The 15,994-nt window shown below is 41.1% G+C and overlaps 1 protein-coding gene across 7 annotated transcripts in view; it reads right to left on the bottom strand.

The window, feature by feature from the left end:
- The window catches only part of hspg2 (heparan sulfate proteoglycan 2), a 556,383-nt gene that overhangs the window by 159,948 nt on the left and 380,441 nt on the right, over positions 1-15,994 (bottom strand). For 5 of the 7 annotated variants that reach the window (XM_069919159.1, XM_069919160.1, XM_069919158.1 and 2 more), the window contains 2 exons: positions 9,653-9,798; positions 6,627-6,707 (listed from right to left, as the gene is read on the bottom strand). In XM_069919159.1, coding sequence (XP_069775260.1) covers positions 6,627-6,707; positions 9,653-9,798 — 227 coding nt within the window. The remainder of the gene's footprint in view (positions 1-6,626; positions 6,708-9,652; positions 9,799-15,994) is intronic. The other 2 variants (XM_069919165.1, XM_069919161.1) reach the window with 1 other exon arrangement.

Genomic DNA, 15,994 nt, shown 5'->3' on the forward strand with positions numbered 1-15,994 from the left:
TGCTAGGGTGGTGACAAATGGACAGACATCTTTACCTTTTAAATTGACTTGATCAACTTGTCAGGGCTGCCCATTGTTGCCAGTCCTATTTGCACTGGCTATAGAACCGTTAACACAGGCTATTAGACAAAATGAGGAAATTAGAGAGATGAGGATTAAGGATGAAAAATATAAAATTAATCTATTTGCAGACGATGTGTTGATATACTTGACAGAGCCTGAGAGATTGTTGAAACAGTTACAGGAGTGTTTATCGAAATTTGGAGAATTGTTAGGGTATAAAGTTAACTGGAATAAAAGTGAAATTTTGCCAATTGGAGTAGAAGATTATTCTGAATTTAAAAATATTACAAAATTAAGATGGACAAATAAAATCAAATACTTAGGTGTGTTTGTGGACAATGACTATCAATCGTAGAGGAACCGACTCGGGATAGTGTAATACTGGATCTCCTGTTAGGGAACGAGATAGGTCAGGTGTCTGAGGTTAATGTTGGAGAACAAATTGGGTCTAGTGATCACAACTCTATTAGTTTTAGGGAAGAGCAAAGAAGGGCCTAAAGTTGAGGTTCTGGATTGGAGAAAAGCAAATTTCGAAGGAATAAGAATGGATTTGGGGAGTATTGAGTGGGACATGATTTTTTCAGGAAAGGATGTAAATGAAAAATGGAGAATATTCAAAGAAGAAATTTTGAGAGTACAGAGTAGAAATGTCCCAGTGAGGATCAAAGGAAAGGCTGGAAGTCATAGGGAGCCTTGGTTTTTGAGGAATATTAGAAATTTGGTTAGGAGAAAGAGGGAGGTGTACAAGAGGTATAAACAGCAGGGTGATGAGAAATTGAAAAAGGACTACAAGGAGTGTAGAAAAAATCTTAAGAAAGAAATTAGAAAGGCCAAAAAGAGGCACGAAGAGGCTTTAGCAGACAGAGTAAGAATAAATCCAAAGGTACATTAAAAGTAAAAGATTAGTGAGGGATAGAATTGGACCCCTTGTAGATAGGGAGGGTAGGCTATGTGAAAAGTCAGAGGAGATGGGGGAAATGTTAAATGATTTCTTTTCCTTGGTATTCACTAGGGAAAAAAATATTGTACCAGTTGAAGTAAAGGAAAATAATGGGGAGGTCATGAATCATTTAAGGATAACCGAGGAGGTAGTGGTAGTGTTAAAAAAGATAAAGGTGGACAAATCTCCGGGTCCGGACAAATTATTCACAAGGACACTCAGGGAGGCTAGTGTACAAATAGTGGGGCCATTAACAGAGATATTTAGGATGTCACTGGTCACGGGGGTAGTGTCGGAGGACTGGAGGGTGGCTCATGTTGTTCCGCTGTTTAAGAAAGGGTCCAAATGTAAGCCAGGAAATTATAGACCTGTGAGTCTGACGTCTGTGGTGGGTAAGTTGATGGAAAGTATTCTGAGGGATGGCATTTACAAATATTTGGATGAACAGGGATTGATAGGTAGTAGTCAGCATGGTTTTGTCAGGGGTAGATCATGCTTAATAAACCTTATATAGAGTTTTTCGAGGGGGTTACAAAAAAGATTGATGAAGGGAAGGCTGTGGATGTTGTCTATTTAGACTTTAGTAAAGCTTTTGACAAAGTTCCCCACAGGAGGTTAGGTAAAAAGGTAGAGGCATTAGGTATAAATAAGGAGGTAGTGAAATGGATTCAGCAATGGTTGGATGGGAGGTGTCAGAGAGTACTGGTAGAAAATTGTTTGTCCAATTGGAGGCCGGTGACCAGTGGAGTTCCTCAGAGATCGGTCATGGGTCCACTATTGTTTGTTATATATAGTAACGATCTGAAAGAAAGGGTGGTAAATTGGATAAGTAAGTTTGCAGATGATACAAAGATTGGTGGTACTGTGGACAGCAAGGAAGATTGCCGTAGCTTAAAAAGAGATATAGGAAAGCTAGAGGAGTGGGCTGAGAAATGGCTGATGGAATTTAATACGGATATGTATGAAGTGTTGCAATTTGGAAAGGCAAATCTAAATAGGTCATATACATTGATTGGTAGACAATTGAGGAGTGCAGAGCACAAAGGGATTTAGGAGTTATGGTAAATAGTACCCTCAAAGTTGATACTCAGGTAGATAGAATGGGGAAGAAGGCATTTGGAAAGTTGCCCTTCATAAATCGGAGTATTTAATTCAAGAGTTGGGATGTTATGATGAAATTGTACAAAGCATTGGTGAGGCCAAATTTGGAATACTGTGTGCAGTTTTGGTCACCGAATTATAGGAAAGATATAAACAAAATAGAGAGAGTGCAGAGAAGGTTCACGAGAATGTTGACAGGATGTCAGGGTTTAAGTTACAGAGAAAGGTTGAGCAGCCTGGGGCTTTTTTCTCTGGAGCGTAGAAGATTGAAGGGGGATTTGATGGAGGTGTTCAAGATTTTAAAAGGGACAGAGAGAGTCAACGTAGATAGGCATTTTCAATTAAGAGTGGGGGATATTCAAACCAGAGGTCATGGTTTGAGATTGCAGGGGGAAAATTATAAGGGGAATATGAGGGGAAATTTCTTCACGCAAAGGGTGGTTGGGATGTGGAATAAGCTTCCGGTGGAGGTGGTTGAAGCAGGAACATTATTTACATTTAAGGAAAGACTGGATAATTACATGGAGGGGAGAGGATTAGAGGGGTATGGACCAGGTGCTGGTCAGTGGGACTAGGAGGGTGGGGATTTGTTCCGGCATGGACTAGTAGAGCCAAACTGGCCTGCTCTGTGCTGTATATGGTTATATCAATTAAATTATGTATCTATATTGAGGCGGATTAAAGCAGACTTAACTAAATGGAAAGATCTCCAATTAATTATAATTGGACATGTTAATTGTAATAAGAAGAATATCTTTCCTCAATATTTATTTCAATCAATACCTTGCTTGCTTTCAAAGAGTTTTTTTCAGGATTTGAATAAAGCAGTACGAGAGTTTTTGTGGAAAGGTAAATTAGCTCGAGTAGTGTTGCATAAACTTACTTGGAAATCTGCATTGGGTGGCTTACAACTGCCACATTTTCAAAATTATTATGAGGCAGCTCAGTTGAAGTTTATTAGTAGACTGATGGATTAGCCCAACCTCCTAGTTGGGCTAAGGTGGAGATATCATGTCTACCTAGAAAGGAGATGCATGAATTTATATTCTGTTGGAATTTGATTTTATTACTGGAATATGATATGCCAAGACTGAAACATTTATTAAAGATTTGGATTTAAAAAAATTTAGGGTCGAAAGATAAATGATCAATTTTAACTCCATTATACAATAATTGTCTTATTCTTTTTTCAATGTTTAATAATTATTTAAAGATTTGGAATTCTAAAGGTATAAAGACAATATAGGACTGTTTTGTAGAGGGATAATTTCTTTCTTTTATCCATTTGAGAGAACGATTTGAAATACCTTTAAATTCTTTATTTGTGTATTATCAGCTTCTTTCTTCTTAGGGCTTTGGGCTTTGATAAAAGATAATTACGGTAGAGAGATGTATTTACCTACTTTGTCAAAATTTGAATCTTTGACTTCTACTATACCAAAGAAGGGTTATGTTTCAGTTATGTATAATTTATTACAGGACAATATGGATAAATCAGATTGGGAAAAATCTAAACTTAAATGGGAGACTGATTTAGTGTTTGCTTTTCCTGAAGATGATTGGGCGAACATGTGTTAGGACAATGTAATTAAATTGACTAATGTAAGATATGAAATGGTCAATTATAATTTTTTACATCAATTGTATTTGAAAAGTTAAAAAAAATATGGGTTTAGTAATTCAGATTCTTGCTTTATATGTGGTTTATGTACTGATACTTTTTTACATGTTGTTTGGACTTGTTTGAAGGTCCAACCATTTTGGCAAGAAATTAAAATAGTTTTGGAAAAATTGTATAATTTTAAACTACCTTTGGACCCAATGATTTTTTACTTGGGAGATTTATATTCGTTAAGGGGAATGGATTTGGATAAAGTTCAAATTGCTTTTGTATGTTTGGTGTTATCGGTAGCGCGTAAATGCGTTGCTAGTATTTGGAAAGATGATGTAGAAATTAATATAATACGCTGGCAGAATGAATTGAAAGCTTGTATTGTTATGGAAAAAATTACTTGTAATTTACATGATAATTATTCTTTTTTTGTTGATAAGTGGTCTCCGTATTTGAAATATATGCAATTGGATGTATTTTGAACTGTTATTAACATTTATTTAAAAAAATTTATATGTATGATTTATATTTTTTGCTCCCCTTAAGGGGGCTGGCTGAAGGGGTGGGTGGGGGGGGGGGGGAAGGTTTTTTTTTAAATTTTTCTTTTTTTAAAAAGAATTTAATGTTTGTTGTATTTTGTTTTTCTTTATTATAAATCTTTGTAAAATTACTTCGTTTGAATATTTAGATTGTATATTGTACTTTTTATTTATCTTTTAAATAAAGTTTTTTTTAAAAATTGGAGATATATTTTAGTCGATATTAAAAATCCTGTGGAGTAGTTGGGAGAAAATATGGTGGGTAAAGGGTGGCCACACACCACTGCAGAATATCCGAAAGGGGATTTGGGATCAATCCTTGCCACAAGTTTGCTTCCTGAAGAAGTGATATCAGATAATGGTTGACAGTCAAGAGTGAACAGCATAGGATCATGGAGTTCCACAGCTTGGGATCAGGCCCTTTTGTTCAACTCATCCATGCCAACCAAGATACCTATTTCCCCTCATCCTACTTGCCCAAGTTTGGCCCATGATCCTTTAAAGCTACACAGTAGAATTTTTGTGCAGAGAATTCGACAACTTGGAGGTGAGAAGATCACACATCAGGAAATACTGAAGCTTTGTAATCTGTGAATCACTTCATTAACATTGTTGAGAAATTATGAAAATTCAAGGGTTTGAGAAGAGCCAAAATGTGATCTTTCTGACTAGAATGACGTTGAGAGACAAACTGAACCCAGAGGGGTTTGACTCTAAAACAATATCCGTTGAAGAGTTGAATTCAAGGAAAGAACAAGGGGAATCAACAAAAATATAACGAGGCACAAAACTGCCTCTTTGGTGAGTTTAAAAATCAAAATCAGATTTGTCAAAGAAAAGGAAAACAATGCCCTTCGTGTGATATAGTTTGCAAACCACAAAGGGATAAGAGGATCAGAGTAACGATCGAGTGACTCGTTACTCCCAATATTGGTAGAAAGATCCAGAAATTGTCTGTGAGAAGCCAATGAATAAACTTGACACAATTTGCATGATGGTCTGGTGTTACCTGTGTGTTAATTGGTGCAAAATCACACAGAAATGCTGGAGGACCTCAGCGAGTCTCGCAGCATCCATAGGAGGTAAAGATTTATTACTGATATTTCAGGCCTAAGCCGTTCCTCAAGCTATGAACAAAGAACAGAAAGACATCTGAATAAAGACAGAGAGAGAAAGGAGGAAGGGGGGGAGGAGCCCAGACCAACTAAAGGTGCTAATTGGATATGATAAGAGGAGATGAGAGAATTGATTTTGGCTCCGTGAAAAGTGACAGAGGGAAAAGGAGAGAGGGAAGGAGGGAGGGAGAGAGAGAACATGCTGGTGGAAAGAAGAAAGGGCGGGGCTGGGTAATGGAAAATGGAGAATCGATATTAATGGAAGATGCGGTGCTGTTCCTCCAATTTGTGGGAGGTCTCAGTCTGGCAGTTCATGAGACCATGGACAGACAAGTTGGCAAGGGAATGGGACGGGGAACTCAAATGGGTGGTGACTGGGAGATCCAAGCCATTGCGGCGGACAGGGCCGAGGTGATCAACAAAGCGACCTCCCAGTCTGCGTCCAGTCTCTCCGATGTAGAGAAGACCACAGCGGGGGCACCAGATGGCGTAGATGTCCCCAGCAGATTCACAAATGGTATGTTGCTTGGTACAAGTCTCAACCTATTGAGAACACAACTTATCGCGCTACAGCTCTGAAAAGGTCTGAGACTCAGTCGCAAACTTTCTCCCACTCTACTAGGAAAAGGCAGATTGTTATTAGTTACTGGCACCGAGGACTTTGTGTTGCGCTACATATTGATTCTTCTGCAATAACTTCACCCAAGTTGGAAGTTATAGGTGGATGGACAGGATTTCATCAGTAGTTGGTGCCCAATTGGGGATGGAAATTATTTTTAATCTGAAGAAAAATAAAAAGCAATCACCGTGTGTTTTGGAGAGAGAGAAATATCAGAAAGTTTTAGAAAATAGGAACACGATTAATTCATTTTAACAGTTACGCAGTCAAATAGTTCATTCCGAGATGTCAGACAAACCCAGGTGGGTTTGTCGAGCACGGGGTGAGTTTTCCAGAACAGACATGCTAACCTGCATACACACCGCACGCTTGCCGCCACCCTACGCTCTTGCTGTCCGTCTGCTGCCCTCCTGGACCCATGCCGCATGCCTACCCCCATCCTGGATGCTGCATGTCTACTCCTACTCTGGGCTCTGGCTGCACACCTGCAGTCACCCTGGGCATGATGAGGCATGATTGCACTGCCGTCTCTTCCTGCCCTGGGTATGCTGCACGTCTGGCTGCGGTGGAGTGGTCTGAAAGCCGGTGGGGTTAGTGGGTGCTAAGCAAGGTCTGGTGCCCTGGCCGGGGCAGCTACCTGCAGCTCTTGGATGCGCCTCTCCAAATTCTCAGCCTTGCCACCATTTGCCACTGGAAGGAAACCAAACAAGGAGACAGCCTGGACAGAGAGGAAAGAGGAGAAAGGAAAACAAGTGCAAACAGCGTTCTCTGATCAGGTGCACCAAAGGTGGAGCTTTGTTGTGTTCTCAGTGCCGTGTTGCTGAGAGACATTCGTAACCCTGGCAGCTTGGAAATGTGATCCGCAAGGTCCCAGCCTCACACCTCCCACTTCTTCCATCGAATCTGGAGAAGCCACGTCCCTCCTGTCTCTGAACATCACAGCAGGAACCACAGCTCAAAACCTCCAATTACCTTCTTAAACCATGATTTGGGAGACAAAGAGAAACAGCTGTGAGTGAGTGTGCAAATCGATCAGGCATGCCTTTTTTTTCCAAACAGCACAGGCCCATACCCATGCCGGCCAATTACACCCAATTAACCTACAACCCCCGGTACGTTCTTTGAATGAGATAAATGTCATAAATGAGAAACATGCTGCTGCCTTTCGATAATAAGCATTCAAAACCCTGCACAGCTCTGCTCTGAAAGAGTGAACATTCCTTGTTTAATACGGAATTATTTCAGGTAGGATATCAAAGGGTCATGTGGCCGAGATTCGCACAGAGACAAACATCCCCATCTGTTACCAGCCAGAGAATTGTCCAGTGCTCAATGACTGACAGAGGAAGAGGTTCTTTGCTCTCTTAACTTAGGTCAAAGGTGCAAACTGCCATCTGGGAATGCTTCTGGGACAGGACAGTGTCCACGGGACCAGAAGAGGATGAAAGAGAAGGGAGGTAAAATTAGAAACATGAATGATAAACAAACATCCAGAAATGTTCTGATCCCCAGTGCCTACTGAGGCTTTCAAGACATTGGAAGTACGTCGTAAAGATTCATTCTGTGATAAAACAAAGGATGTTGTGGGGCATCTTGCATTAAGATCCTAAAAACTACAGCAGGGGGAGTGAACCTTCAGCCTCCTCCACAATCATTGCTGATCCCATCTTGCCCTCAGCACCAAATTCCCGTTTGTTGTCCATGCCCCCTTCCTCCTTCAATCAAGGCTGATCCCATCTTGCCCTCAGCACCACGTTCCCACTCGCTCTCCACACTTCCTTCCTCCTTCAATCATGACTGATCCCATCTTGCGCTCAGCACCACGTTCCCACTCGCTCTCCACGTCCCCTTCCTCCTTGTAAATTGAATGATTTGTCAGTCTCCACCTTGAAAATACACAAATAATCAATCCACCTCCATGGTTCACTGGGTGAGTGGTTCCAAAGCTTCACAACCCTCTGACATAAGGAATCTTCTTCATCTCTGTCTGAAATAGACTACCCCCACATTTGAGGGCAAGCTCCCGATTCCCCCACAACATCCTCTCAGCAGTGACCCTGTGAATGCCCTAAGAACGGGGGGACAGTTGGTGTAGCAGTTATCAGTGCCAGTGATCTGGGTTTGAATTCCACGCCGTCTTTAAGGAGTTTGTACATTCTCCCTGTGACTGTGTGGGTTTCCTACAGATGGTCCAGTTTCCTCCCTTATTCCAAAGACTTATGAGGTTAGTTGGTTAATTGGGTGCGTCGGGTTTCATGGGCTTTGACCATGCCATATTGTTAAAATAAAAAAAAACTTTTTAAAATTTCATTCAGAGATAAAGCCCAGTAACAGGACCTTCTAGCCCACATGACTACACCACGAAAGTACACCACTAATCGATAGGTCCTTGGAATGTGGAAGGAAACCGGATCACCGAGAGAAAACTCACGTGGTCATGGGGAGAATACACAAGCTCCTTACAAAAACGGCAGATGCAAACTCGGGTCACTGTAGTTGTAATAGTACTGTGGTAACTGCTACACTAGGATCACATCTCATTCTGCCAGACTACATCCGTTACCCGTAACTGAGAACTTCATTGACTAAAGATTTCCAGAGAAGGCCTGTCTGGAAATGGTGCCTGATCTCATTGGCTCAACCTCATTGGCTTTTATTCAATTCTATTGTGCAAGAAGTAGTACATTTAAACCATCAAGGTCTAGCCTTCCACGGACTGTAATGAGGGAAACATTTCTGGATATTTTGCTGTTTGTGTGGCAAACTGAATGTAATCTTTCAGTAACCTGGAATGGATATTTCAAAGGATTAGCATACAACATTTAATTATCAAAGAAACATTCAGTTATTTTTAAATGCGAGATTCACACGTCTTCTTCAAACTTCAGTAATGGCAGAGGTCACCAGTTCCACCTTTGTGAACCTCAATGGAAGGGCTTATAATAAAAGTGTTGAACTTGGAGCTTGATCGCTGATGATCTGTCACGACTCCAACACCGAACACGAGCACCTTTTAAACTTCCCATGGCAAAGGCCTGCTAAACACTCAGCTAAATTCTTAAGCTGGTATGAAATGGCCAATCAAAGTAAGCCTGGCCAGAAACTGGCAAATGAATTGTGAATATCAAGGAAAACATTGAGGCATTTTGGCAGTTCCAATGGAGTGTTTCAAAACAGAAATGATCAATAATGTCCCAACTCCAACATGAAATGGAACTATTCTCCAAAGCAAAGGTCAGAAAAATTACCATCCTGTTTGGCAAAAACAATATTAATAAGTAAACGTATAACCAGTAAAAGCAAAATTAACAAGGTTGTTTTCAGGAATTTGCATTATTTCAGCAATTACATTAATCTAGTAACACTGATATGTCACACTCCCATAGCTTTCAGTGCAAGAAATCATCCTTCATTTCATTTTGTCATTGTTTACCACCATTCTACAAATTACTGGAGCAACGTGTAATCTATCTCAATGAAATTTCATCAATGATTAACAGTTGGAAGCAGAAAATCAGTAGATCTGATGGGATAACTGGGGTGCAACCTACTTCATTCATACAAGTGGCAAAATTAATTGTTCTCTGAATGTAAGATCCTTAAAATTGCCCCCAACTCAACAATTGACTTTGCTCAGGATTTTTGAGTGAAACTCAACAGTACCTGGGGTGGTAGTTCTCCTCCATGTTTCTTCCACGAGAGTGTTGGTGAAGGATGCCCTCCTGCACGGCAGTACAACCTCACTGTATCGCCTTCTGGTACCTCTGTCCGCTGTGGACTAACTTGCACCTGGGGCAGGTTACCAACACCTATAGAAACAAACCAAAACAAATATCAGGAATTCCAAAGGATATCAAGTTTGTTTGTATCCATAGCTTAAAACAAGAGAAGCTAAAGAACTGCCAAACAACTGCCACGCGGTGATTCAAACACTCAGGTAACACTGGACAATGAAGATTTTGCTCGCTGAACACTTGTGGATATATTTTATGGATTTTTGGGCTGCTTGATTATGAAAATCACCTTTAAATTTTCCTTTCATGTACCTTTTTGTGATTTCCTATTTTAAATCCACCAGTATATTGTCCACAAAGCAAGCTATTTTGGTCAGACCAACCATGCCTGGGCATACATTCAGTGCAAGAGCTATGCAAATGTTGTCTTAGGTCTGGGCATGCTTCATCAGGCTATAAAAGCAGCTCGCATATACTAATGCTGTGCATTACATTGATATAGATTGAACGCATGTTGATGCACATGTTCTTCAGGCAACAGCACAGTGAGTGTACTTAACAATAGCATTTATTGTCTTCAGGAAGATTCAACACAGCAGAAATGTCTCATCAATGTTGCATCAGCGGTGATACATTTTGTTATAAATTGTGGCAAGTATATACTTGAGGCTCAAAGATGCAGCATGACTGCTCTTATCAAGAAAGCCTATGTGCTCTACTTCAGAAGTAAAATTGATGACAAACACAAACCCTGGGTCCCTCACATTTGTTGTGCAACATGAGCAGTTAACCTGAAAGCTTGTGTAAGCATCACTATGCCATTAAACATGCTTAATTCAATAAAAGTTCATTTAATGTTTCTCCGACTTCCTACATGGTACAGAAAACCTAAAATTATTTCTGTGTTCAGCTTGAAGTGGTCTATCGTCATCCTCAATTTTTTTTAGGAAGCAAACCTTTTGAAAGTACAATAAACCTTGATGGTTTGGTGCCTTAACAGTTGGTTCAATCATTTGTATAATGAATTGTGTAATCTTATAATGGCAGGAGGAGATCCACAATGCAATGACACAGTTCCGGGAATAAAATTTAAATTTTAAGTTTAGACATACAGCACGGTAGCACATGTCGTTTTGGCTCATGAGCTCCCCACCTCTGCTGCCGCTGATCCCTGACACCCCCCCCCCCCCCACCATTGCTCCCAGTCCCAACACCTCCCCAGTATCATCGCTGGTCCCTGACACTTCCTCACCACCACCAATGGTCCCCAACACCTCCCCATCATTACCACCAGTCCCTGCTCCTGTTCAGAATTCAATGCGAACAGCACTGCACCTGAGGGTCACTGACTGGGCAAGTCAGGTGGTGAATTTTTTTCAACTTATGATGTCATGCCAGTGCTAAAAAAAAGTTCATTTTTGCATCTTTTCGATATTCAAAACTTTGGGCACGCGACATGTATATCGTATGCTTTATTTACCACCAAACCACTGATGTCACCATTTTCAGGGAATTATGAATGTGCACCTCAAGGTTCCCCTGTACATCACTGCTCTGAATGGTTTTGCCAATCACTGTCCTCTTCCGAGACAGGTAAGGATTAACCTCCCAAAGTGCACCCACCTCACACATGGTCTGGATAAAACTCTATCCACCATTTTCCATTTATATTTCTAACCGGTCTTCATCCTACAAAATCCTATGACTAAAACCATAACTTATCACCATCCCCTCCCCAAACTGCAGCTTAAACTCCAGACTTAAGTAAGTCAGCTCATGAAAGGTCTGGCAGTTTATAACCACATCTCCAACTGATCTATATCAAATAATTCTGTACAGGAAATCCAGAGGTGATCTTAGAGTTCTACTCATAATTGAAAAAAAGCTGAGAGAAGCTCTGAGCTCACTGGCTAAAAACCAAAAAGGATGGAGAAACGATTCCCCAAATTTTCAGGAACACCCGTAAGATGTGAAGGACAATTATCCAAGCGCCGCACTCTCAGGAGCCCAGGAGCTGTGCGAGGTTGAGAATCCCAATACTCAGGTCCAACATGATACAATAAACAACAAAATCAAGGGTAAAGTCGATGAAAAGATTGATTTCAGGGAGGGGGAGATGACAGCAGGAAAAGAGAGAGGTGAAATAGAGAGGCCATTTATGAATAGCGAGTTCGATGTTCTGCTCAGAGAGTGAAATAGCTTCTTTTTAAGTGCAATATAGTGTCAACAAAATTAGCAAATACAACTCTTTTTTTGTCTTCTAAGTCACTGAAAAATATGGACTCATGTCAACATTACCCCTGGTCAAAGGGCCCATGGGTGGGAGAGACTGAAGGATAACATTCATCTTCCTGTTTCTTTTCAGAGGTATATTTAATCTCCTTCAGCTTCAACCCTCCACCCAGGACTAATTTCCATCACACAATTCACTATTCACCCATCATGTCAAATGGTGAAGATACAGTACTGAATCCCGAGATTCTTGAATGATTGTAGAATTTGATGCAAGAGAACAGAAGCAAGAATATTACAGCACACTGCAGGCTCTTCAGCCCATGATGTTGTGCTGACCCAAGTAAACTTACTCCACAATGATCTAATTGTTCTCTACCTGACACCCAGAACCTATTTTTTTACATCCACACCCATTAAATGTCCCATTGTACCATTGCCCACTACCTCCCCCAGCAATGCATTCCAGGCACCCACTACTCTCCCCTACACCTTCCAGTTCTCACCTTAAAATAGACACAGACTTAAGTAGGACTGCAAGGGAGGGAAGGGTTGGATTGAAAGTGGAGTAGGTTTAGATGGGCCTGCACAACATTGTGGGCCAAAGGGCCTGTACTGTGCTGCACTGTTCTATATTAATTTTATGTAAATGGGAAACAGGTGCAAATGTGGGGATCACCAGCAAGGCCAATTTTTTATTGCCCCTAGAGAAGGTGGAGGGAAGCTTAGAGAACCACTGCAGTTGTCCTGGTGAAGGGATTCCCATCCAGATATTGGGTCGGCAGCTTCAGGGATTAGAACCCATAAAGGCATAATGATATTCTTCCAAACTCCCACAGAACCTTCTACTGATTGTGCATTGAGGGGATGTTGACAGAACAGACTCGGTAAATGAGCGCAGTGTATTTTGTAGATCATCATGTGTACTGCTGGTGGAGGGAGTGAATATTTGGTTTGGTAGGAAGGGTTGGGTAATGGTGGAAGATATTTATAGACTGAATGAGACAAAGCACACAACATTATGATGGTGCCATTGACCCGGGTTTGAATCTGGCACTGTCTGTATGAAGTTTTTATGTTCTCCCCATCATCTTTGTGAGTTTCCTCCAGGTGATCTGGTGCCCTCCTACCTTCCATAGAGTATGGGGCTAGGCTAATTTGTCACATGGGTGTACATGGGCAGCATGGGCTCTGTTACCATACTGCAGCTCTAAATTAAACAATTGTTACTAGAACAGGTTTGCAAACTTGAACCAATTTTAAAATATTAAACTGATTCTGACATGTTCTCCTGGATATTACCTGGGGATGTGACTTCCTAAATTATTTCAGATGGACACTTCAGGATAATTAGTGCTGAGCTGAGTTTGGTTGAATAAATATTGCAAGTGCTCAAAAAAATACTAGTGGGTGTAGCAGTGAAAGCAAGTGGCATTCCGTTGGAATCTTTCTGGCTGAGACACATTAGAAATTTAACTGGCTCGCAGCTCGATTTTATTAATGTGTCAAACTCCCAACCATTAACCATTGCCACAGCAACGCTAAACTTGGGTCAGGAAGAAGGAATGCAGACAGTTTTGGTTGCTTCATTTGATTGCATTGTGTCAATCAGTCCAAGATCAAATGTACGCAGACCTCAACAATGGCCCTGACAGAACTCATCAATCCAGAGCAGACAGTTAATCCCCATTCACCAATCCCAGTTCAGCATGAATGCACAAGAATGTGACAAGACTTTTCAGCAGGTGGAAGTAACCATGGTGCTGTGGGCCTGTGTTACTGGTGAAACTGCTCATCACACTCTTTTGTGGCAGCGATAATTATTCAATTTTTAAATATTTTAAAATTAATATTATTTAATATTTATTGCCTGTCGAAGGCAGCCAGCATCATGAAGGACACCCATCGCCACGGTCACAGCCTCGTTTCAATGCTACCTTCGGGCAGACCAGCAACTCCAGGTTCAACAACAGTTTCTTTCCAGCAGCCAAAGGCTCTTGAACCTCCCCTTGTAACACTGATCAGGGTACCACACCACAAAAGGACGGCCTGCACCACTGCGTCACTTTCCATTTGCATTAGGACTATGGTAAATATTCTTATCCATCTTAAGTATGTATTGCTTTTTTAAAAAAAAATCAATTTTAATTACTCTTATCAGTTCTTTTTTAAATACCTGTTTGGCTGCAGCACAAGAATTTTGGTGCACACGTACATTGTACTCTGTGTATGACAATAAATTCATGAACAATGAACCACACAAATTTTGTGACATGTTCACGATAATAAATTCTGATTCTCATTGGTTTTCTCAGTTTTGTGTCAATTTTAAGTTTCTAACTTGAAGTGAAATAGAACCATAAAATACTACAGCAGAGAAAACAGGCCATTCAGCCCTTCTAGTCTGTGTTGAGACATCATTCTGCTGGCTCCACTGACCTCCACCCATTCCAATAACCCTCCAGACCTCTCCCATCCATGTATCTATTCAATTTATTCTTAAAACTTAAGAGTGAGCTTACATTTACCTTGTCAGATGGCAGCTTGTTCCAAACTCCCACCACCCTCTGACTGAAGAAGTTCCCCACAATGTTCCCCTTAAACCTTTCCCCTCTCACCCATGTCCTTTTATATTTATATCTCCTAATCTGTTGGAAGAGACTACTTGAATTTAGTCTGTCTATACCCCTCATAATTTTGTAAACATCTATCAAATCTCCCCTCATTCTTCTATGCTCCAAGGAAAGTCCTTACCTGTTTAATCTTTCCCTGCAACTCACATCCTGAAGTCCCAGCAACATCCTAGTAAATCTTCTTTGTCTTATACAACCTTGCCATAACCTCCCAACACCTATACTCTATACTTTAATTTATGAACTCAAGAAGCCAAAATCTTTCTTTACAACCCTGTCTACCTGTGATGCCACTTTCAGGGAATTATGTATCTGTATTTCCAGATCCCTTTGTTCCTCCACCCTCCTCAGTGCCCTACTATTTACTGTGTATGTCCTACCTTGGTTTTTTCTTCCAAAATGTAACACCTAATACTTATCTTCATTAAATTCCATCTGCCATATTCTGGCCCATGTTTCCAGCTTGTCCAGATCCCTCTGCAAACTTTGAAAACCTTCCTCACTGTCCACAACGTCTCCAATCTTAGTGACATCAGCAAACTTGCTGATCCAATTTTTTCCCACATTATCAACCAGATCATTGATGTAGACAACAAACAACAATGGTCCCAGCACCGATCACTGAGGCACACCACTAATCACAGGCCTCCAGTCTGAGAAGCAATCATCCACTCCCACTCTCTGTCTTCTCCCATTCAGCCAATTTACAGCCTCTCCATGGATACCATGCCCCATGTGGGACCTTGTCAAAGGCCTTACTAAAGTCTATCTAGACAACATCCACAGCCTTTCCTTCATCTACTTTCTTGGTAACGTCCTCGGAAAATCTCTATAAGATTCGTTAAACATGACCTACCATGCACAAAACCATGCGGACTGTCCTTAATCAGCCCTTGGGTATACAAGTAATATACCCAATCTTTTTGAACACCCTCCAATAATTTACCTACCACTGATGGCAGGCTCATTGAGCTCCCGATGCCCCGAACGCAGCCTTACCACCCAGTCCTGGCCATCCGAGCTACCAACGCCTTGAACGATGAATGTAATGACCACGGTCAAAAAGGTATGACCCATCTAAAATTTGATCCCCTCCCAAATTTGACGAAAATCTGGTCCAAAAAATTAGACTGTTACACAAGTAATTCTGGAACAATGATATTTCATGAAACCATCTTATATTCTCACGAGACTAGGCAAGGTACAAACTGAAAGGATGCTTCCTCTGCTGGGAGAATCCAGACGTGGAGGGCATGGTCTCCGACTTTGAGGTAGCAGCCCTTTAAAAGTGAGATGAGGATGAATTTCTCCTCTTGGACCTGAGTCTTAAGAGCTGCTTGCCAGAGGGCGGAGGTTTGGAGTTATTGCGCACATTTAAGACTGAGATTCTGAGTCAAGTGGAATGA

The sequence above is a fragment of the Narcine bancroftii genome, chromosome 2 (genome assembly GCF_036971445.1).
Source record: "Narcine bancroftii isolate sNarBan1 chromosome 2, sNarBan1.hap1, whole genome shotgun sequence".
Taxonomy (NCBI): domain Eukaryota; kingdom Metazoa; phylum Chordata; class Chondrichthyes; order Torpediniformes; family Narcinidae; genus Narcine; species Narcine bancroftii.